A 24,271-nucleotide genomic window follows, 5' to 3' on the forward strand; every position below is an offset into this window, starting at 1 on the left:
TCTTCATCGCCGTTTTCTCAATCAATCAATCAATCAATTTATTTTCATCCATTCATTATACAACAATATAATTATGATACAATGAGATACAATAATGATGTATTTTATATACAATAATATAATGGAAAAAGCAACTATTTTTATGAAAAACGTCAATGAGATGGATGAGGACACTGCTAAACGCAGAGCGTGAGGTGCAGTGCCCTCGGCCTAAAGTTACAACATACAACATTTAACCAAAAAATAAAATACGCTCGGTACAATTTTCACTCAAAATCGTGCACTGAGTGCCTATGGACGAGATAGTGAAAGCAAGCAGTTTAATGGCCACAAGGCTGTCCATGCACTGGGCACACAATTTGGAGTGAAATGATACATAATTGGAAAATATAAAACTGATGGTAAACTAAATAATGTACCAAAAAATTAGGGTGCCGACATAAAGCTGACCTGATAGCAAGAAATGAGAGACCGTTTTAAAGTAGTAATGAAACATGAATGTAATTACGATTCACTTGGCAAATATTTTCCAAGGAGATGTATTTTCATGTGTTGTTTAAAAACAGCTACCGAAGGTGCGCTTTTCAGGATTGGTGGTAAATTATTCCAAAGTAATGCACCTTGGATTCTGATGGTGTTATATGCAAGGCACGTGTTGGTTTGCTCAATATGGATATCACCTGCATGACGAGTGTTGTAGTTATGCACGTCACTGTTGATAGTAAAATAATTTTGATCAAGTAGGTCGTTGGGAAGGAGACAATGATAAAATTGATACATAAAATTACAATTTGAAGAATGTACAAATCATGAATTTTTAATGTTTTAAGTGTTGAAAAAAGTGGGTCAGAATGTGCTAACCAGAGTGAGTTAGTGCAGGTTCTGACGAGCTTCTTTTGCAACAGGAGAACAGAGTCACAGTGTGAATTATTATTATCAGACCAGATAATTGCGCAATAGTTTAAGTAAGGATAAACTAACGAGTTGTATAAGGTTGGCAAGGACTCAATTGGAAGAAATTGCTTAACTTTTCTGATGATGCCATTATATTTAGAGATGATATTACAGACGTGAGTGGTGTGGGACTTCCAACCAAATTATCATCAATTAGGATCCTAAGAATTTAGTAGTATTAACTTGACCTAATTGTTTATTATCAATCTTAACTTTAATGTCAATGTTGGGATTCCGACTATATTTACTTTTAAATATCATGTAATTAGTTTTATTTACATTTAATGACAGCTTGTTTAATTTAAACCAGTTAGAAATTATTTCAAGATCTTTATTTAGCAGGGTTTCAAGGGTATTAGGATCTTTATTGGTACAAATTATATTAGTATCATCTGCGAATAAAATAAATTTAAGCTTAGAGAGCAGTTGGGCAAATCATTTATGTAAAGGAGGAAAAGTAAGGGACCGAGGATCGAACCCTGTGGAACTCCACAATGGATGGTATTAGTGGTGGAATGTTTCCCATTGAAGACAACAAATTGTTGTCTATCCTTTAAATAGTTTTTGATCCACAAATTGGAAGTTCCTCTAATGCCACAGTGGTAAAGTTTTTGAAGGAGAATGGAATGGTCAAGGGTGTCAAAAGCCTTGCTTAAATCAAGGAAGATACCTACTGTGCATAGTTTATTGTCAATTGCAGTGGTAATTTCTGAAATTCAGGGAGAGTCTTGATGACAGTTCATTTGCCAAATGAAAGTACAATCATAGGCAAATATCATACAATTTTGATAGCAAAATTGAGGCAAGCCATTAAGTGTAAAAGATTGGTGGCAGGTATAATACTAATAAAGAAACATTTATTAAGCGCTTAAAACAGAAGTCGTTAAGCACTTTACAAAGCATGCCCTAATTACAAAATTATACAACAAATGACAAGAATTTGGCTACTGTCTGTTCAATTAGCTTAGATTCTTGAATTTTTAAGATATTAAAAAAAATAAAAAATTGTGGCCAAAGTCATCAAAAGAAAAGTGTTAGCACAGCCTTAGACCTAACGTGATTTATACTTTTCAAATTCTAAAGTTCAATTTAAAACCCCATTTCTTTTCAATTTTGGTCTTTTCCGCGATATTTTTATAAAAAAGCCGTAGAACGTCGGGTACCATAAACTTTTGGAATCAATCCATTTAGAGCAATGGGTACGAATGTCACAATGCGCAGAGATGGTATTTATTCGACCATCCGCATCAGGAAGTATTGTCCAGCAAAATATTTGACAGTATGCCTAATTTGTGTTGAAACCCTACTGTCGAAACATTACGTTATTATTTATGGGAACTAAGGTTTTCTAAAATAGGCCCAGCTTATATAAATATAAGTATTTATTTATTTATTTATTTATTTATTTATTTATTTATTTATTTATTTATTTATTTATTTATTCATTTATTTATTTTGCGAATGGGTCTGAGAATGGGTCTGAGAAGGTGTATGCCTATAGGCCTATTATAAAACTACACATTTATTTTCAATTTGTTATTTCGTTTTGTTTGTTGAATACAAACTGAAAAAACTGAAACAAAAAAACTTTTATACAAGAAAATATTATTTAAAACAATCAGGTTACAGAAAACATTTCTTGTAAAGTTACTGTATCTGAAAATGTCAAGCGAATGCTGGTATTCTTGGGAAGGAATGGTGGTATTAAACAAAACTCAATTTACATTGTAAACCAGTTGAAATGAGAACGAAATCCATAATCTTAATGTCCTTGTTTAGGAAAAAATAATGCTCAGAATAATGTTATGCATAAAACGTACTCGCGCCATATAATTTCGTGTAACAAAAGCCGGTGGACCATCATCACCTATAGAACCTATCCAATAACCGGAACGGTATAACAATTGAAATAGCAGGACAGATTGGTGGACAGATTGTTTTGCTAAATTGGATAGAGTCTATGCCCTAAGTTGAGAATGGACCGTCCCACTCGATTTGTAAAAAGGTCGCGAACCCTTTCGGTGGACCCAAGTAACTGCCCAAAATGCGGCAAAATTGAAAAGAAATGGGGTTTTAAATTGAACTTAGGAATTTGAAAAGTATAAATCATGTTAGGTCTAAGGCTGTGTGCTAACACTTTTCTTTGATGACTTTGGCCACAAGTTTTTATTTTTTCCTGAGAGACTGAGAGACCGCCCCTCGTATCACACACTTTAGCGCGTGCGTACAGACGTGATACTCGTACGCGCTATTTGAAGCAATCGGGAGGTGCATAGCAACAACGGGACTGATCGATTCTAAGCCCTAGGTAATTCCTTGTAAAATTTATGATTTAATTTGATTAAAATTTGGTATACTTATTTAATATATTTATTTGAATTGAAGTATTTAAGGGGGTACTACTCCCCTCGATAAATTTGTGTATATTTTTGCATTTTTCTCAAAAACTAATAACACAGTGGTAACAAAAGTTATGTATATTATAGGGGCAAGGAATTGTTATTTATGATCAGAAATAAGGTACCGCTAGGATGTACCTCATTTTCTATCATATAAACTGAACCGCTTGTCTTGAGTCACTGAAATTTCAGTGTAGTAATTGGATTCCTTGCCCCAATAATATACACAACTTTTGTTACCAGTGTGTAATTAATTTTTGAGAAAAATGCAAAAATAGTCACAAATTTACCACATGGGTGTAGTACCCCCTTAAGAATGACAATTACGGTATTGTTAAGGGTATTGTCGTGCATCTATCGTCTCATGGTAAACACGCGATATCATTATTATTGGCGTAAAACAATGATGTCGCCAGTGTTATATGGGACGATAGAATCACTCCGGCGGCTAAACAACAATACTTTTAATATTCTCTAAATTCTACACAAATGTAGAACATTGAAGGACCTATATTTATTTTTAGCCTAATTTGCACGTTTACAGGTGGTAAAGATTAAAAACTTATAAAACAGGTACAAAACAACAATTTTAACTTAAATTTCAATTAGCGCCTTAAGGGATCTGGAATGAGCGTTTTGAGCGTTTCGACAGTATTTTTTGTGGGACATGAGAGCACATCAGACAAATCGAATTGCATTCCGAATACGAAGAATGTCCTTCTAATATCAAATAATTTTCATTTTATGAAATTCACGATATAATACAAATTTTATGTCAAATTATTAAAATTTGATATTTTGCACATTTTTATATTATAACAGGCCTCGAAGTAAATTTTATAAATCTAATGATACATTCTTAAAGTGTATGTAGCTAGGAGGAAAAGCCGTCGATCAATTGAAAATTTCCACCTTTCATATTGAAGATATGATCGTCGACTTTTCATCCCACCTACATACACTTTAAGTATAAACCATCAGATTTATAAAGTTTACTTCGAGTACTGTTATATATCAAAAATATCAATTTTTAATCATTTGCCATAAAATTTGTATTATATTGCGAATTTCACAAAATCAAAATTATTTGATATCAGGAGGACAATCTTCGTATTCAGAATGCAATTCGATATGTTTCATGTGCCCTAATATCCTACAATAAATATTGTCCAAACGTTCATACGTTCATGACTAAATAAACAATAATAAGTAGATTAAATGAAGAAATATTAGCAGTTTAAATACCAGGAAAAAATTAATTTGATTAAACTACACTCTTAAAAATAAACCGACTAAAAAAATTTTATTTGACCCTGTTTCATTGCAAACAACCACTTTTGTAATCAAATGTGACCCCTCGGCACAACTGAGCCCGGATGTCGCCAGTGCCACTATTGAGATATGCTCCATCGAACTTAAAAATAAACAATAGGAAACAAAGGATTTATTGACTGTTTTATTGATTTTTCACTACTTAAATGTCAAGTAATATAGACATGATACGAGGGGGTATCAAAAGTTTTAGAAATCGCCCAGAAGTGAAAGAGCTATATCAATGAAATTTTGTCAGTGCAATCACTGGTCCTTATGTACATTATGGTCAAAAAATGGTCTCATAGGTATGTTTACTTTTTTTACAGGTGGCACCAGATGCCAATAACCCGCTGCCCCAGTTACTGCGCATAAACTGCAATATTGAGAAAATTGAGGCAAGCAGCATTATTAAGATCCTGCTTTTGAATGGTTGCAGTGCCTAGAAAATTGATGATGAAATGAAAGTTATCTTCGGTGGTGATTGTGATATGTCACTGTCGCTTTTTGGAAAAGGAATTTTTATTTCATCACAGATTTTCTGATCACTGTAACCCTTAAAATGGAACTTAATCATGCTGCATGCCTTAATTTTCTCCAATTTGCTGGTTATGCGGTTACATAAACAGGTAGTGACATCTAGCTCCTGTAAAAAAGTAAACATACTTATGAGACCATTTTTGGACCATAATGTATATAAGGACCAGTAATTGCACTGACAAAATTTCATTGATATAGCTCTTTCACTTCTGGGCGATTTCTAAAACTTTTTGATACCCCCTCGTATACATCATTTTAAAGCTAATTTCAAGGAGAATATTTTGGTTGAATATCTCAAAAATGATGATTGGCGACTTCAGGGCTCAGTTGTGCCGAGGGGTCACAAATTTGACCACGTACGGGGCCAAAAAGAACCCCAAAAGTGGTTGTTTGCAATTAAACGGGGTCAATTTATTTTTAGTCGGTGCATATTTGTATTTGTATTTTTAAGTGTGTATTATCAACGACTTAAGTTGCAACTAGATAGTGTTTTGCATAATGTTTCAGAGATATTTGAGTGTTTTCTTATTCCTGTAAACGTTGCCAAGTTGATTGCAGGAAGTTGTAGTTCACCAATAATGTAAAATATCTGTTGGTATACTTAGAAGCAAGAACCGTGAGAACACCGGCACCTATACTGGTAGCTGCAACCGCTGATAGTGGTAAAATAAGAACAGCAGAGGGTAAGACCATTCAACTGAAGAAAGCAAATTTAGCCAAAGAGAAGGTAAGCATGATTATCGAACGCAATTTTTTTTGTCTTCTTCTTCTGGCGAAATTGATGAGTTTTCTACAATCCTGCGAAAAAATCCAAGAAAGAAAGAAAGAAAGAAAGAAAGAAAGAAAAAGAAAGAAAGAAAGAAAGAAAGAAAGAAAGAAAGAAAGAAAGAAAGAAAGAAAGAAAGAAAGAAAGAAAGAAAGAAAGAAAGAAAGAAAGAAAGAAAGAAAGAAAGAAAGAAAGAAAGAAAAGAAAGAAAGAAAAAAAAAAAAAAAAGAAGAAGAAGAAAAAAAAAAGAAAGGAGGAGAGGAGAGGAGAGGAGAGGAGAAGAGAAAAAAATACCACCATCACCACCTACGTTTTGTTGATTTGGAAATTTGAAATCGCGTTCAAACCAACCAGTTTATTTTTGTTAAATTGAGTATTGAGTATGATAAACTCGAAGCTGTTGTCTGCCAAGCAGTATTTTGAGAGCATATTTAGCTTTTGCCCCATGTATGATCCTGTAAGGTTGTTTTTTTTTTGGGGGGGGGGGGAAGAAACGGAAACCAATAAAATCAATCAGAACGTTTTGTACATTAAATGTATGGGAAGTTGAAAAGTATCGTTTTTGGAAAATATGATTATTTTTGACCAAAGAAATTGTTTTTGGAAATGGACAACTTTGGCAGGGTAACAAACCGATTCTTCTATACACAGCTTTTTTGAAATCAACCAAATTTATGTCAAGTTATGCAAAGAAATGTTTTGTTGTAATTTTAGGGTGGAGGTGAGTTATTTTTTATTTCTTTTGAACCCTATATATTATATTCCTATGATACCATGGGTATGTGCTACTTGAGGTCAACTATGGTCATTTAGGGCTTGTTATGATTTGACATCTTCATTTTAAGTTGTAATAAATTCTTACTTCTTCCATGTTTATAGTACCAACCTCTGCAGCTAGCAGTCCCGACTTGTGACGGGCAGAGGTAGGTTTAGCTTTGGCCCGGGTACCCTCACCCTCCAGCTTCATCAGCAACTCAGATCTTGCTCTCAACTCCCTTTAATCAAATACAGGTTGATGTCATAGTGAATACCGCTGGAAGTAAACTCGACCTTCAACAGGGTGGTGTGTCCAAAGCTATATTAGCTGTAGCAGGTAAAGACCTTCAACAAGAATGCGATAGAAAACTACAAGGTGGAAATGTGGACAACTGGAGTTTCATCACAACAGGTCCAGCAAAATTACAATGCCGAACAGTTTACCATCTCGTTTGTCCATCGTACGATGAATCCATTAAAGACGCTAATGAAAAGGTAAAAAGTGAAAAAAATAGGTACTTATTATGAACATTACACGGGTAGGTGTCAGAGGGGCTTTGCCCGGAGTGGTTGGGTTTGATCTAATTTATATAGCCTCATGCTCAGTCTGATATCAATGTCATTAATGTCACACCAACTCCAACTCCACCGTCATGACAGTGAGTCTCATAGAAGACCTAAAAGGCATTTTAAAGGCTTTTTGGAAGGCCGGATCCCAACTGTCGGGTAACAAAAGTTTTGTATTTAACGGACGACTTAATGTTTTGATACAGGAGTTTGTAAATGCCGTGAAAGACATCTTTGAAGATATTGACAACAAAGGCATGAAATCTGTTGCAGTACCAGCCATCGGGACGGGAAATTTAGATTATCCACCAAAAGATGTAGCACGAATGATGTACGAAGCAGCCATACTGTTTAGCAAAGATAATCCACGAGGACCTTTGCAAGACATACGATTTATCCAGTATCCAAAAGACAGGAAAATTATCAAGGTATTGTCTTTGATAGCTTGTAACTAACCAAAAGCTATTTTATTTTTCACGGGATCTTACATCATTATTTCTGGACAAAATTGAAAGGGATCATATCTCCTTGTCCTACAATATTGCTTGTAAGTTTCTAACATTGAACAAAAAACAGATGAAATACAAAGTTTGATTTAGCCTTATTTCGCGAGATCGTATGAAGACAAAATAAAATAGTAACGCTATATAATGGAAAATTTGTACATATTTTGGTATCTCTGGATGTGAGTGAATCAAAATTAGGATAATTTCGATGTCGCGTGAAAAAATATTCTCATGATATGAATTGAGGTATGAATATTTAAATATATTTAAGGCAAGTTGCATGACATATTTTTCCTGTTTTAGCAATTTTGATTTTAAAAAATGCAGTGTGATTCTTAACATAGAAAAGAGTCAAGGAAGCCAATAATCTATAGATCCATAGCTCTTATGGTTCTTAAGATAAGGTCAATTATTAAAACGAGAAGAACTGCAACTTTATCACGTCGAAAAATATACCTTCGCAGAGAAAACGAGAGAGAGAGAGAGAGAGGGAGAGAGAGAGGGAAGAGGAAGCGAGAGAGTTTTGAGTAAAGAAAGAGGGGCGGGAGAGAGATAGACGCATGTTAATTTTTGTGTTTTAGATTCTCTCTTACATATATAGTAAATGACATCGCTTGATATTTCCAGACTTTCAAAGACGTAATGCAGATTCTTGTACAACGTGGATTACAAACGACCCCACAAACAACACCAGCTGGGGCAAGTGGATATACACCACCATCAATACCAAGTAAGCATTTATCGTCGTTATTAGCTATTCATAACCTCATTAATATACGCAGCAAGTGCGATCCAATCACAGATAATTACTTTGAAATACGCGGACGCAAATGCAGGTCATTGAAAAAGTATAATGACCGCGTCTCGTGACGTAGCTAAAAGTACGCTCTACAATGACCGCGTTATGTGACGTGTTACGCGTTCGAACAATTTACGCGGACGCTGACCGCCGTATTTGGACATCGCATGATTGCGTGCTAGTGTGATTGGCCGCTAGCGGTATTTCCTTAATGGGCTATTCGATTTTTTACAGGGAAAACGGCAGATAAAGTTAAAATTGTGTTCTGTTTTCATATTAAAAGAAGAAAATGTGACGTAAATTGAATTTAAAAAGTGAAAAAGTGACGGTTATGAATGAGGTTAATGACTTTGCATCAGTTATTTTTCGGGTATTTTGAAATATCTAAACATTGTGCTTTGGACCTCGGAATATCGGGATATTCCTCGGTTCCAAAGCACAATGTTTAGATATTTCACAATACCCTCAAAACAACTGATGCGCAGTCATTAACCTCTAAGTACATTACCGCTTAAAATGTTGAACAATAGCCTCGACCTATTATTTTTCTAGTGTCGGCGACCGAAAAAGGCACTATGTTCTACGCCAAGTGTTTTTCAAGTATGGTCGGACGGTGGGAAATAACCCTAAAAATTACCTAAACCTTGATACAAAAAAAAAAAAAAAAAAACACTTTTGTTGATTTTACATGCATAGGCCTACAGCAAAATTATTGTATAAGGGCCCTTAAACGGAAAAACTGGACCGATCGAGTCCGTATTTTGGCGCCAAGGGAGAAATCTACTAGAAAAGGCTTTGTGGGAAAAATGTGTGTGAATACACACAGTATCAAAAAGTATTTGGTGAAATTAAAATAACATGAAAAGCGCATGTTTCACCCCTTTACTTAGAATAATTGACAGAACGCCTTGCAGAATTGTTTGGCAATCCTGCAATTGCTTTGAATTACCAAGTGGAATTGCACTTAAAATCGCCTGATTGTACACCTCTGTATTTCGTCTTGTGGGGCTATCTGAAATCAAAGGTTTTCACAAGTCCCCATGCAGACTCCGTAGACTCATAATTGCACAATTGACATCCTCAGACAGGACAGACTTCTCATAAGACGTGGCGTGAATGCCATGTTGAGCATGTTGAGGAGGTCTGAAATCTGGAATGGTGGTCATGCCCGGATGGCCATGTGAAAGACTAAGACTTTCGTATACCATTGTATACTATAAAAAAAGTAGTGAAACGGGGTTTTTCATGTTGCTTTAATTTACATTGATTTTGCACAACTGCATTTTTATTCCGCTCACAAAAATAGCCACTAAGTCCTTACTAATGGGCACACGCCAGTTGTGAGAGGACAAGATGTTGATTCACTATCAACTAGAGCATTTTGACCTATCTCTTTCATACTTTTTAATCTAGTGTCATTTGTCAAACTGTTTACATAATTTTGATACACCCTGGTATTGTGAACGTAAAACGAGCATTGGTAATGTCAATGAGTTCTTTTTAGTTCGAATAGTCTATGCTTACATACAAATGCAACTTTTCAGGTGACCCTACAGAGAGGACTTACACAGGATTTGGGCAAGATGACGAGGATGATACCTACCGAATGCGTATTGGGCAGATCGTGGTTGAGCTAAATGACGGGGATATTCTAACAGCCAACACGGATGTTATAGTTAATAGCACGAATGAAGAATTTGATCTTGAAGGTAAGAAAGCATGTTCCACTCACATTGTAGGAGCCTATAGCAATATACTCCGCAAAAAGTGCAGCAAACACAAAACGTTTTACAGATAACGTTTAAATATCGCGTTAAATAAAGGGTTTGAATTTTCTGGACACGTGACACCCATGGGCGCAGACATATTAGCATTATGGAATGTGACCCCGAGCACAGTGGGTGGTCTTCCAATGTATTTGAATAGAAAGAATTCATCCTTTGATGCAAAATAAGTTACATGTCGCAAATTAATAATATTATGGTCAGAGTTTCCGTAGATAAATATTTTTTTCCGTAGGTAGATATTTTTGAAATTACGTTTTGATGATATTGTGAAAAAATTAAGATTACATAATATTCAATTAATTTACAATGCACAAATTTCTATCAAAATTGCGGCCAAGAATTATATTCCAATTCCAAATTACTAAGACTTGAATAGCGAGGTCACGTTAAATAAAGGGTTTGACGTTTTAATAACATTCAGAAATTTTTTTTGAAAACATGATGCAAGACATTCAAACATAATGTTATTAGGCCTAAGTTTTGACAAAATGTTTTGCAAAAAAAAATGTTTTTTGGATAACACTTTGACAACATTTATTGTTAAACATGTTGTTGTAGTGTTTTTTCATACAAGTTTAAAAAAAACACTACTACTACTACTACTACTACTACTACTACTACTACTACTACTACTACTACTACTACTACTACTGCTACTAGTAGTAGTAACAACAACAACAACAATGATAATAATAATAATAATAATAATAATAATAATAATAATAATAATAATAATAATAATAATAATAATAATAATACTAATAATAATAATAATATTAATAATAATAATATTATTATTAATAATAATAATAATAACTTATCTTTATTTCATCTTGTCTACAGGGCCACTCTCCAGAGCAATCATCAGGCGTGCGGGAGAAACTGTACGAGGTGAATGTGAAGAAATCTCCAGTGGTTAGTAGCCTTTTATAATTTCAAATCGCAGAGCAAGAACAGAAAATTAATAAGTAAAGTTTCACGGGAAAATTTTCTGGACACGTGACACCCATGGGCGCAGACATATTAGCATTATGGAATGTGACCCCGAGCACAGTGGGAAATTGAATAGAAAGAATTCATCCTTTGATGCAAAATAAGTTACATGTCGCAAATTAATAATATTATGGTCAGAGTTTCCGTAGATAAATATTTTTTTTTCCGTAGGTAGATATTTTTGAAATTACGTTTTGATGATATTGTGAAAAAATTTAGATTACATAATATTCAATTAATTTACAATGCACAAATTTCTATCAAAATTGCGGCCAAGAATTATATTCCAATTCCAAATTACTAAGACTTGAATAGCGAGGTCACCACCGGGGGTCAGGGATCAGGCTCGAGGTTACACTCACATTGATACGCATTGGTCACGTGTCCAGAAAATTTTCCTGTGAAAATTTACCTATTAGTGTCAAAATTCGCAGTATTATTTTGCTCAATACTCTAGCTTTTTTTTTCACTTCGAATTTATGCACACAAACATGTGGTCCTAGGTTTCTGAAAGTATAAAAATCTCAACATTTTGGAGTAAGCTGGGGGGATGAGGTTGCGGATCACGAAGTGTCCCCTTAAATAGCGAAATTGTAAATGTAATCTGTAGATGAATTCTTATGAGAGTGTTTGAATATGCCTTAAAAGGGTATTTCGTGATCTACAGCATCATCCCCCCACTTTTTTCAAAAAAAGTTTTCATATCACTGGAAACCTCTGGCTACATAATGTTTATGTACAAAAAATCCTTGCAGATTAATTCGTTTCGCAAAGATCTCGTGAAATTTGAATACAGCGCGTTGTCTATGGAGTAGTGTAATACACACAATACACGCATAACTCGCAAACGCAAAATCAGCGCGGAATCAACTGAAATTTTGGGAATATGCTTTTTTGTGGATATCGACTGAAACATGTCATAAAAAGAGGATACTCCTTTGTGCTACACACATGTCCTGATTAGAAGTGATTTTGATCAATTGCCGTTGAACATTGTTGAAAAAAACATGAAAGCGACCGCTGTGCCCTAAATTAGGCCAAAAAAAGTTGTTTGTTTGTCCTCCGCCGCCCGCTCCTCAGATGAAGGCCTGACCAATATTTTTTTTTCTATTTTATTTTGAATAAAAATAAGTAAAATTCAATTTTTTTTTCAGATTTGGAGTATCTCTGGACCTAGCTAGAGCTAAATACTAAGATCTTTCATGGATGAATGTAAAAAAAGGCCCCAAAAAACATTTTGTGTCAAACTTGTGTTCATGTCATAGTCATGATAGTTTATTATTTTTGGTGGCTTCAAAATACATTGGATTTGAAATCATTAAAAGACTATGACATGAACACAAATTATAATTTTAATTGCATATTAAAGAAACAAAATATTGGTTTTTTAAAGTCACCATGAATGATTGTAGCATTTAGCTCTAGCTAGGTCCAGGAATATGTCAAATAAAAAAAACCGTCCACTTTCAAAGCTGTGGTGGAAAAACAAACAATTATTTTTTTTGGCCTTATGGGACTTCTGCTGCATCCTCAATAAGTAACATAAACTCCTGCATAATCTCTGCACATGTAGACATGCAGTTAATTGTGGTATCGATACTACACTGTTTATGTACCTTAAAACCTCGTCCATAAGCATATAGAGTGCTTCTGATGAAAGCTAGATTATTCCAGACGCTATTATGGAGTTTGATCAAATAAATTGCAGATCCAAGCTTATACAAACAAGTATTATTGTAAGACCATCTATTGTATTGGTATATTTACGCATATTTCGTATTAATTAAGCTATTATTCAAAACACTATTATATGCTTGTAGACGAGGTTTTACGGTATTCATTTATTTTACGTAGATCGGGGCGCTATGAGAGAACGTGTAGCTATGACATCGGCTGGAAATCTGAGACATTCTAAGCACATTGCTCACATCATGATGGACCGTGACAGAGATGACGTGACAATTTTGAAAGATCGAATACAAAAGACCTTGGAGATGACAGAAGAACGACACATGACCTCTATCGCTTTTCCCGCCATTGGAACTGGTAAAGTACACCATAAGTAGACATACTATAGATAAGGTTTTAGAAAGGCAGACACATTAGAAAGCATAGAAAGAAATCGAGGGTTTAGTGCAACAAATAAAATGGCTACCTTCATTTTTGGCGATATTGGAATTTTCCTGAGAACATTGGGAATATTCTGGAAACAAAGGGCCATCTGCATTGAAATTTGTATTTAGATTACATGGATTACAAAATCAGACTTCCTGAGCAAAAGTGCCATTTTGTTTAGTGCAACAAAGGGCTATTTAATGACATTTTCCCGCCGTCTTGAAACGAAATTAAATTGGATCAAAAGCTGCATCACAGTAACAATTTTTGTGCTTTACCCATGCATCAGTGCACAGTACTTTTACAATTCTGCAGCATGTACTTTTTAATAGTCTTACATTAGAAATAAAGTTACATGCCTGTAGTGTGTAGGCCTAAACACAATAAAAAGGAACAACTTTAATGTTGGAGAGAGGGAGAGATGGGGTGGGAGAGAGAGGGGGGGGGGGAAGAGAAAGAGCGATCGATAATAACATTTCAAGAAGTAAAGGTGCTGTGTTTTTTGTTTTTGTTAAGGGGAATCGGAGTTTGGATCACCTAAAGATGCAGCAAGAGCCCTTTTCAAGGCATTGGGCACATTTGCTGTTTCCGACCCGAAAAGTCTATTGTTGGTAAAGATCATCATTTTCGACTCTTCGATGCTACGAGACTACAAATCTGTTATGCGAGCTCAAGAAGGAGAAAGCTTCAATTTAGGTTGGCAACAACGGAAACGTAAGTAAAATTAAATAAAGACATAAAATCAAATCAAAATCACCCAAATACAAAATCAGTATCTGTAGCAGTTTTGCACTATACGAGTATTTCATCAATTTAGCTTCAAAAAGGCAAATATTTTCGCGCGCATTTGTAGGCTACAGTAAACTTATTCTGATGCCAAAAAGTGCTGGATTTACTATACTTCAAGAAATGTTTCCAACCCCATCACCCAAATGTCAAAAAGAAATCTACGCCACTGGTTTTATCTCCATACTCTATTTCAGAGATTGGTCAGAGAAGGACACGCAGAATGGCGTTGGTCTTGCCTTGTCATCTCATTTTAAAAGTATCATTTAAAATTTCACGTTCAAGTTCCCTTTGTTTATCAGAAAATCTTGTTCCTCCTTCCTTTTAGATCCATGTTCCTCTACTAATTCCCCCGGTGTAAAAAAATAATGATCGGTCTTTAATATGCACTTGCGGTATTGAAAGCCATCCGAGGTCGCTAATTCAATCGTCAGGTTAATATAATCAATAATTATATTTCAGATTATTTCTTTTATCTATAATCTAGTGAGACAACTGAAGAGTGGAGTTGAGACAGTTATGAAGACTCCTGGCATGATAAAGAATTACTTTTCTCCCAGCGGTAGCGAAAGTTCAGTTGATCCTGCAGAGGAAGCAAAAGAAGCACAAGACACGATAATATTTCACATAATAGCTGGAGATGATCAGGTTATAACTGCGGTGGTATCTGCTATTGACAAATATATCAACTCTAAGTTTACCCAACAGGTTAGTTATGACCCAGCAAACACAAATATTTCTTAAACCGTTTATTCAAATCGTTTTAATATACATTTAAATTTCGGGATATATAAAGATCATGAGCACGTTTTTAAAACGTTATTGTCAACTTTTTGCACAAAAATTATTATTTTAAAGGCATATTCAGTGATTTGCTTATACGCAGAATCGTAACAACCATCAAAATTCAGATTTTGTAAACCTTTGTTAGCGTCATAGATGTGCTAACATAGCCTGCTAGTGACGAAGCCAAAAGACGGGTATTAAAGACAAAATAAGGCATTTTACACGAATCTGTAATTTCTCAAGGTTATCAACTATTTTAAACTGTTGTGATTTGGTAGTTCACAGCATCTTGTGAATGGTAGTGAGCTTTGGCAAAAATTGCATTGATCATTTCATAGCGAATGTGTAGAAGAATTCAAATATCACATATGCTTTTGTAGGACCTGTGGTTCTTGAGTTATGTTGTAATGAATGCTGAAACAACGCTTTTGTAAAACGTACATAACAATCAATCAAGCAAGTTTTCAAAGTATATGATTTAACAATGAACTTTTGCAAAACATGAAAGTGTTATTTTTCAATAATATATTGATTTAGGCAATGCAAATCGATTTTTGGCTGCTTCTACTGACAATACCTCGTCTAAATAAATTAGCTACAAGTTCTACCTTACTGCATTGTAAAGAAATTGCTAAAAGCAAGAATATATAATTTTGAACTTTGCTCGTATTTTCTTACATTTATGTTTAATGTCACAAATATAGGAGATTCCATATGACAGAGGAAGTTATGGGGAGCTGACACGCAAAAAAAGAGAAGAGATCAAAAGCGCAGCAATTCGAAATGAGGTATGAAACAGTTAGCATGGTCAGGTGACTTATATAACATTTTAGCAAGTATCTCTTTGCGAACATAAAAATGTCCACCTATGCATGTCTGGCATTTTTTAAATTTACTTGAAATTGTACATTTAGCTATGAGCTTATATCTCGAGAACGTTACGTTACACGTAGGTAAAAATATACTTTTTCCTAATATCCGTGAGCGTTTACGGACTTCATCTGCTAGTCAGTTATCATAAGTAGTCCCAAAAAGTTCCAGTGCCAGTAACCTAACTCTAACCCTATCCCATATCCTAACCCCAAACCATACCCTAGCAAACCCTTTTTATGCTTCGGATTAGCTAACCGGTTTTTTATGCATTCCTACACCTCAATGGCAGCCATAGCTGGGTCCCCGTCGGGTATATCCCACCTAAAATGTGAAATGATGCGTCCTTGGCGGGGATTTTAATCTGCATTTCATCACCCGTGTTACACGTGACGTAGACAGCAGAATCATGAAAGTGTACAACACAATACAACATAACATCGATTTTAAGCGGCTTTAATCCACCCAATTGGGCAGTCACAACACCAGTTTGGTGCGCCGGGGACCCAGTCATGGCCGACTAAATTCTGACCATCACTTGGCTCGTTGGATTCGTCTATACCCAGTGGCGTAGTCCCAAAGATCTGGTTTGGGCGCTCACTGCCTTGCCGTTTTTGTAAGCGGCTACTTAGCCAGAACAATCAATCCAGCTCGATGCATGCGAACGATATTATGAGATTGCATATTCGCCGTCGAAGTCATGTAATAATCGGACTAACTACCATAGCAATTAGATGAATAAAATTTGTAAATAGATCGCCCTGCACTTCAAGCTTCATACAATACTACTCTTTTCAAAGATACTAATCTTTAGCATTTTCCTTGACATCTATAGTTCAATGCATACGGTACCGCGTAAACGTTGTAGTGCAGGGCGATCTATTCACAGGCTCGCCATCTTCAAGAGGCAGTATATGGCCGAGAAATTTGAGTTGATGAATCTTGACTCTGGCAACCAGTGGAGTGGTGTTGGTCAGATTGTAGATGGTTTCATTTGGGATCCGATCCACACGCTTGATGTTTAATATGACTCTGTAGCAATATGTTGCTAAGGCATTGATCTTGTTTTCCATGTCCTTGGTGACTCGCACCCGTACAGAAGAATAGTGACACAAGTTGTCTCAAACAGCACTGAGAACATGACGGATCTGGAGTCAAAGGCTGGTACACTTGATTACGTAATCAAATATAATATTATGATATAATTTACACAAATATTGTTTGAAAGACAAAGGTACAGTCTGGGATCATGAAGAAATGCCATCCAAATATGCAATATATGGGGTCAAAGGTCAACTCTCATTACATACTGACCCACCCTCGTATGTTATACCAACCGACGCACTGCAGTGTTTATTGTTCTATTGAGTCCATATTAATGGTCACACGCCAGTGATTTTACAAGACAAGATGTTGATTCAGCTGTCAACTATAGCATTTTGACCAAATACCCCATACTCCTTAAGGGCTGGGGTATGAACGTTTGGACAGTATTTATTTTGGGACATTAGAGCACATCAGACATATCGAATTGCATTCTGAATACGAAGAATGTCATTCTGATATCAAATAATTTTGATTTTTTGAAATTCGCAATTTAATACACATTTTATGGCAAATCATTAAAAATTGATATTTTTGATATTTAACAGTACTTGAAGTAAACTTTATAAATCTGATGATTTATACTAAAAGTGTATGTAGGTGGGATGAAAAGCCGACGATCAATTGAAAAATTTTGACCTTTCGTATTGAAGATATGGATTTTTTCCCCAAAACACCAAAAAAATTAGGTCTTTTTGGAAAAAAATCCATATCTTCAATATGAAAGGTCAAAATTTTCAACTGACCGTCGGCTTTTCCTCCCTGCTGCATACACTTTAAGAATATGTCATTAGATTTATATAATTTACTTCGAGGACTGTTATATATCAAAATTTGAAAAATATCAAATTTTAATAATTTGTCATAAAATTTGTATTATATCGTGAATTTCAAAAAAATGAAAATTATTTGATATCAGAAAGACATGCTTCGTATACAGAATGCAATTCGATAGGTCTGAGGTGCTCTCATGTCCCACAAAAAATACTGTCGAAACACAATAAACGCTCATTTTAGATCCCTTAATCTAGTGGCAAATTTCAAACTGTACATTTTATTTTCATACACCCGCATATATATAAGGTTTACTGTTTCTTCCCGTTTCAGACGTCCGTTCAATTTATGGTTCGAGAAAACATGAAATCTAGTCGACTCATTATTCGCGGAAGAACAGACAACGTGTTTCAAACAAAGGCAGAAATATTTAGGTTACTCGGGCAATTCCAGAAGGAGGAGAGCCATAGAGAAGCGCAACGCAAGGAAAACGAATTACTCAGTAAAGCAGTCCAATGGAAATTTCACAATGAAGTTAATTATCAACCTTATGATATTGAAATCAATGCTCAAATTGAAACGGCACACAAAGAGGGAAAGAGTTCAGTTGACATTGAATTAGAAGATGGAGTAATGCGTATTGATTTTATAAGGATGGTGGAATCATCGAAGAGGGGCACATTTCAAGTGCGCAGATCTGAACCACTACAAGGTAAACGTGAGGGATGATTGATGTAAGAATTATATATATTATCCTTATTACATTATTTACGGATGTTGCTGAATCCGTTGAAATAAACAACAAAAGTAGGCAACATATCCACTGACAACTTGAAGTGCCCAACCCTATTAGTCCATGCGTGCTGTCCATGCAGTTTTCAAAAGTTCAGTTCTATAAAACAAGTTGTATTCTAGTTCTTTATTACTGAGCATTCAAAGTATTTAGGTTAGCAACTATTTTAAACTATTGCGATTTGGTAGTTCACGGCATCTTGCGAATGTTAGTGAGCTTTGGCAACAATTGCATTGATCATTTCATAGCGAGTGTGTAGAAGAATTCAAATATCACAGATATACGTTGTAGGTCCTGTGGTTATGTTGTAAAGTGGGCTGAAACAACAACACTTTTTTTAAAACTTACATAACTCATTCACAACAATAAATCAAGCAAGTTTTCAAAGTATATGATTTGTAGAATGCACTTTTGCAAAACATTATTAAAACAAATATTATTTTTCAATAATATATTGATTTAGATAATGAAAATGCCGTAATGTATCTATACACTAGAAACAAAGAAAATATGTTCTTCCATCTGCAGCACACCAAATAAATGGTATTCATTTCTTAGAAGTGTTTGTACATAATTATACGTACTAGTTCAAGTTGTAAAGCAGAGAATAAGCTGCCAGTATGCCTATACATGTAATACAGTTTTCTATTGTGATGATCATTTTGACATTTGCAGAAGCAATTCAAAGAATGCCAAACCATTGGGATCCTGATATACGAAAAGGGGCGATAGAAATTCGAAAGGGACTTCCCGAAAATCGTGGTGTAGTAGACAGCTTCTATGCCACATGTAAGGAGGAAAAACATCACATAGTTAAAGTAAGTGTTTAGCTCATAAAAAATATTTTAGCACGGTGAAGTTGGCTCGAGATTAGAGATTAGAGATTAGACATTCGTTATTAGGTTGAATATTACACTTCTAATCGTTTTTCTGCATCGATCAAGGGTACTGGAGTCATTTGAGACCGTTTTTGGACTTTCAAAAATTTTGGCCCAAAAATTTCGAAGATACAAAATTTTTAAATTTTTGCCAAATTTTTGTTTTTTTTTAAATGGTGATAAAAGAATTAAGAAGACTTAAACTATACATAAGAGTTGTTTTTAGGTCGAAATATGGCCAGATAACGAAGATCCAAAATTTTGAATATTTTGGCCAAAATTTTCGGATGTCCAAAAATAGTGTCAAAAAACTGTAGAAGATTTGAACTATACAATAGATCCTATAGATCGAAATTCATCAAAATAAGGAATTTCAAAAACTTGTATTCAACGTATTGAATTATTCAATTGCGAATGTCTAATCTCTAATCTCGAGCCAACTTCACCACGCTCATAATTTTGTTTTCTCAATCCAGGGAAGTGCGACTCTCCCTTCCCTGCTTTAACCTATAGCAAATCACAACACTGGTATTGCAGAGTAAACAAAATGCTGTCATGGTTATATTTATTTGTATTTTTGATCAGATTGAGCGAATCCAGAACATAGAATTGTATGCACAATATATGGCGAAGAGAGATTCTATGGCCCTAGAGCGATCGCTACCACCTGAGGAACTGGAGAAAAATTTGTTTCACGGGACGGCAGCCCAAAATAGGGACTCCATTAGCAAGAAAGGCTTCAATAGACGTTTCAACGGAGTTAACGGTAGGTGTTAATGTACAACCAATTGCGAAAGTAATCAAATCGTCCCTGTTGGTTTAACCTACTCTTGTTTAAATTTGCCATTATTCCCTGCCTAGGTTTGGTCAAATCCGTAGGTCAAACCATGGCTGGCGGACGTGGCCTTGAACAAGTCTTAGCCTAATCTGTTCACAAACACAGTGGCGCATCCGGCCGGGGTGCTTAATTTCTTTCTGCAACCATAATGGGCCGCAATATATCACTAACCGCATAGTCCGAGGCAAGGTTCATTATTGTCAGGGTTAGGGTCTTAGGGTTAGGGTCTTATGGTTAGGGTTAGGGGTTAGGATTAGGGGTTAGGGTTAGGGTTAGGGTTAGGGTTAGGGTTAGGGTTTAGGGTTAGGGTTAGGGTTAGGGTTAGGGTTTAGGGTTAAGGTTAGGGTTAGGGTAAGGGTTAGGGTTAGGGATTAGGGTTAGGGTTAGGATTATATTCGTATTTATTCGTACTAATATACTAGTAATAGTATATTGTGTGTATGCAGTTTATTCCGTAATCAATAAGTATCATAAACAAACACCTTTCTGGCACAACGAATCATAGCACAGTCGTGTAGGCATTAGACTATGGATACATAGGTTGTGGGTTCAAACCCCAGGTAAACCGTTATAGAATTTTAATTCTATCGATTTCTTTTATTTTATTAAGTAAGAGGAAATAATAATGGTAATAAACTCGTGTTATATCTAGCCTCATAGGCCTATAATTACATGTATGTACTATGTGTTATCGCATTGCGGCCCATTATGGTTGCAGAAAGAAATAACGCGACCGGGGTGGGGGGGGGGTGCTCATCATGGCCGTCTATTCATGTATAGTTTGATCAGCTCGTAATCGGCGGGCCTTATAACATGGCAGATTAATATCAATATATTTTATTTGGAGAATTGTTTTGTGAAATCTCGCCAGAAGTATTACAAATTATTATTTGAAGTCCTATACTTTGTCTACTTTCTTTAACACGCACAATATAGACCAGGCAAATCAATTATATCCTTCTTAACGTGGGTCTACTTTTCGGCGAAGTGGCAAAAGCCTAATAATTTCCGCCGATTACGAGCTGATCAAAGTATAAGGCCGTTGGTAGACGGGAGACGTAGGTGAATTTTTGTTTCCTTCATTTTTTAAAAACATTGGGTCAACAATTCACAATTTCCGTGGGCAAAAAATATATTTCCGTCGGTACATTTACAAGTTGTGCTCCCCGGCTCCGAAATCCAGGCTACACCACTGCACAAACATGACAAAGTGAATCACTGGCGTAGCCAAGTTTTCGGAACCGGGTGAAGGGGGGGGGGGGGGCAAAACTTTAAATGCACCGCTGGAAATTGTTTTTGCCGATGGGAGTTGTAAAATTGTTGACCCCAATCTTTTGGCCAGCTCAAGAATCTAAAAAGTTATCACAACCCTTCAACGTAAACAGGTAAAAGCAGAAGCCATCCAAGATTTTAAGCATTAGGACAACATACTTTCTTTCCTCACTCTGCACAATCAGTACATACAAAATTGTCATGCTTGTTGACACAATTTTTTTCCACCAAGGCTCGTCGTGTACCGACGTCCTAGGATCTACTGAGCAGCCCCCCCATTGGCTATACGCCACTGAAGTGAACCATTACTACGTTCTGCATGTCATGCCTGCAAAAAAGACCTCGTAAAGACGACAGAATTCCTTCTTTGTTTATGGTGGGAGATTATGTGTAGGCCTATAGGCCTACCATAATAGCCTAGCAAACAAGAATAGGGACTAATATTGATGAGTCTTATCAATTATTGAATTCAATTATTATAAGTAGGGCCTAAATATGTTGAATATGGGTTTCTATTTTGGCAAAATTAGCACAACATTAGCATGTAACATTTGCTGTGTTATTTAAAATCACATGCTAACTTTATAATAAGTAATAATAATGTGGTTTTCAATGACATTGTAATAAGGCTATTTACCTCATCTAATGCTACGTTCTGTCAATAAAGGAAGATCAAAATAAATAACTTATAACATAAAAATGTATCACTATTTTCATGTTTAAAGGAACATTGTATGGAAATGGTACATACTTTGCCACAGAAGCTGATTATTCAACAAATTACTCATATCCAGATAGAAGTACTGGTCTTCAATACATGTATCGAGCAAAAGTACTCACCGGTAAATACTGCCAAGGCAAGGAGGGGATGATAACTCCCGAATTGGACAATGACAGTGCTGTTGACGATATTGAAGAGCCAAGTATGTACGTGGTGTTCAATGATGTTCAAGCATACCCTGAATATCGTATCACCTTCAAGAGAGTGATAGATGAAGATGATTCAGATTAATTTGTTTCGTTTAATAAAAATGGTAACAAGTCTGTGCATTGTTTTTAGCAAATTATAGGTTTGATTTCTGTAAATGCATCATTTGTTAATATAAACAACAAAAGAAAGATATCGTCGCTTACTCGCCGTAGAAGTAGTGATGTAACAGGGTTAATTACCATAGCTATACGTCAAAACAACTTTTGAATGTATTGCCCAGGACTAGACGTACGTTGTAACCCTGCATCGCACCATTGATTATCAAAGAAAAAGCATAAAAACCTTGATCGTAATTCCGTGGTAAGTCTGCGTACGTTTTACTTGGAATTGTTCGACTAATGTCTTTGAAAAGAGCGGTATTGGGTTCAATCTATGATTGCACACATAAGCAAGCTTGGCAGGCGATGAGTGCAGCCTACTTATAGTGCAAGGCGATACATTCCAAATTGTTTTACTATGGTAATCAATTCTGTTACATCACTACTTCTACGTCGAATACCCTAAGCCATGAAAATTGACGACGTACGCAAATAGGCATATACATACCTATAATAATTAAACAATAATTGTTTGGCTTGGAATTAATAGAAAGGTTCTGTCAATGACAGTTATCAACAATATTACTAGTATTTAATAATTTGTGTGAAATGAGAACAATTTCACAGAAATCGTATATTACAGCTTTAAGACTGTAAAGTGTATAAATCATGCTTTATTTTGTAAACAAGTTATATTCTAGATATTGTATATAATACGAAATGAAAAGTAGATGTATTCATGTTTCTAGCCCAAAACTTAACACTTTGCACAATTTGGTCGTCAAGAAGATTTTAGTTTGCGCCTAATGTGCTCAATAATAGCACTTTAAGATTGTTGTCCAGTGCTTAATATTAGTACTTCAGTAGAGAGACTGGAGTGATGCCCCATGAGGAAGGTTATAAAGGGGACAAAATTTACAATTAGTTCTATCATATGTTCTAAAATACCTCCAATTGTTCCTCGCATTGTTAGGAATAAAATAGTCAACTGTCATATTGCACTAGGATGCTTAGTTCAGGTGATGTAGAGCAAAAATCGTAACTTGTCTCAAACAATATGACAATAACCCTTTTATTCATACCGATGATAGGACCATTTTGAAGTTTTAGCCCCATTATGACTTTCAACCCCTCGTGGGAAGCATATGGGGCATATTGAAAAATGCAACCAATTCTGTTTTTATTATTTGAGGTTTAAGTATACCAAAAAACATTGGTTCCCCTAATTTAGCAATATAATACCACAAACACACAGCGCTAGTACACTTGACATTTGACTCTGGGATATGAGTAGCATGCATTGGTAAGAATTTTCCCGAGATGAAACGAAGAGCTTATTTGCAAAAGCCCTTACATCCACCTCTCCTCTGGCTGAAATTGAGTTATTGGCATGGCATTTTAGTGTGGGTAAAAATACACATTTTGGTTGTTGTTGGACTTTCATACCACCTTCCCTTCCGGAGATATCGTATATTTCCTGTTTGGGAAGTCTTAGGGAATTTCCGAAAATCTGAACTTAAAATGAATATAAAATAAGTTTTTTAAAAATTTTGTATGTATGATAGTAGCTTTAAATGTTCGTTGACTATTAAAACCAAAAGGAACTGTTTTGGGTCACTATATGTTTGAAAAAAAAAATTTAATTAAA

The 24,271-nt window shown here is 35.4% G+C and overlaps 2 protein-coding genes across 3 annotated transcripts in view; both read left to right on the plus strand.

Moving 5' to 3' along the window:
- LOC140169172 (protein mono-ADP-ribosyltransferase PARP9-like) overlaps positions 1–7,254 on the plus strand; it is an 11,051-nt gene extending 3,797 nt beyond the window's left edge. The window contains exons 3-4 of the mRNA XM_072192428.1: positions 5,813–5,931; positions 6,982–7,254. Of these exons, the coding sequence (XP_072048529.1) occupies positions 5,813–5,931; positions 6,982–7,254 (392 nt within the window). The remainder of the gene's footprint in view (positions 1–5,812; positions 5,932–6,981) is intronic.
- Positions 5,507–24,231, plus strand: LOC140169673 (protein mono-ADP-ribosyltransferase PARP14-like). Of its 2 annotated transcripts, XM_072192962.1 has the most exons (14): positions 5,507–5,931; positions 6,982–7,221; positions 7,500–7,721; positions 8,427–8,529; positions 10,143–10,307; positions 11,229–11,300; positions 13,233–13,424; positions 14,010–14,207; positions 14,767–14,987; positions 15,770–15,853; positions 18,147–18,525; positions 19,282–19,424; positions 20,070–20,250; positions 22,320–24,231. In XM_072192962.1, exons 3-14 carry the CDS (start codon positions 7,551–7,553, stop codon positions 22,604–22,606), a joined length of 2,196 nt encoding a protein of 731 aa, XP_072049063.1. In that variant the 5' UTR covers positions 5,507–5,931; positions 6,982–7,221; positions 7,500–7,550; the 3' UTR covers positions 22,607–24,231. The 2 variants fall into 2 exon arrangements, with proteins under 2 accessions (XP_072049063.1, XP_072049065.1); XM_072192964.1 differs by lacking the exon at positions 5,507–5,931 and having other exon boundaries at positions 6,736–7,221.
- The last annotated feature ends 40 nt before the right edge of the window (positions 24,232–24,271 follow it).

This window comes from Amphiura filiformis, chromosome 14, assembly GCF_039555335.1.
Source record: "Amphiura filiformis chromosome 14, Afil_fr2py, whole genome shotgun sequence".
NCBI lineage: Eukaryota > Metazoa > Echinodermata > Ophiuroidea > Amphilepidida > Amphiuridae > Amphiura > Amphiura filiformis.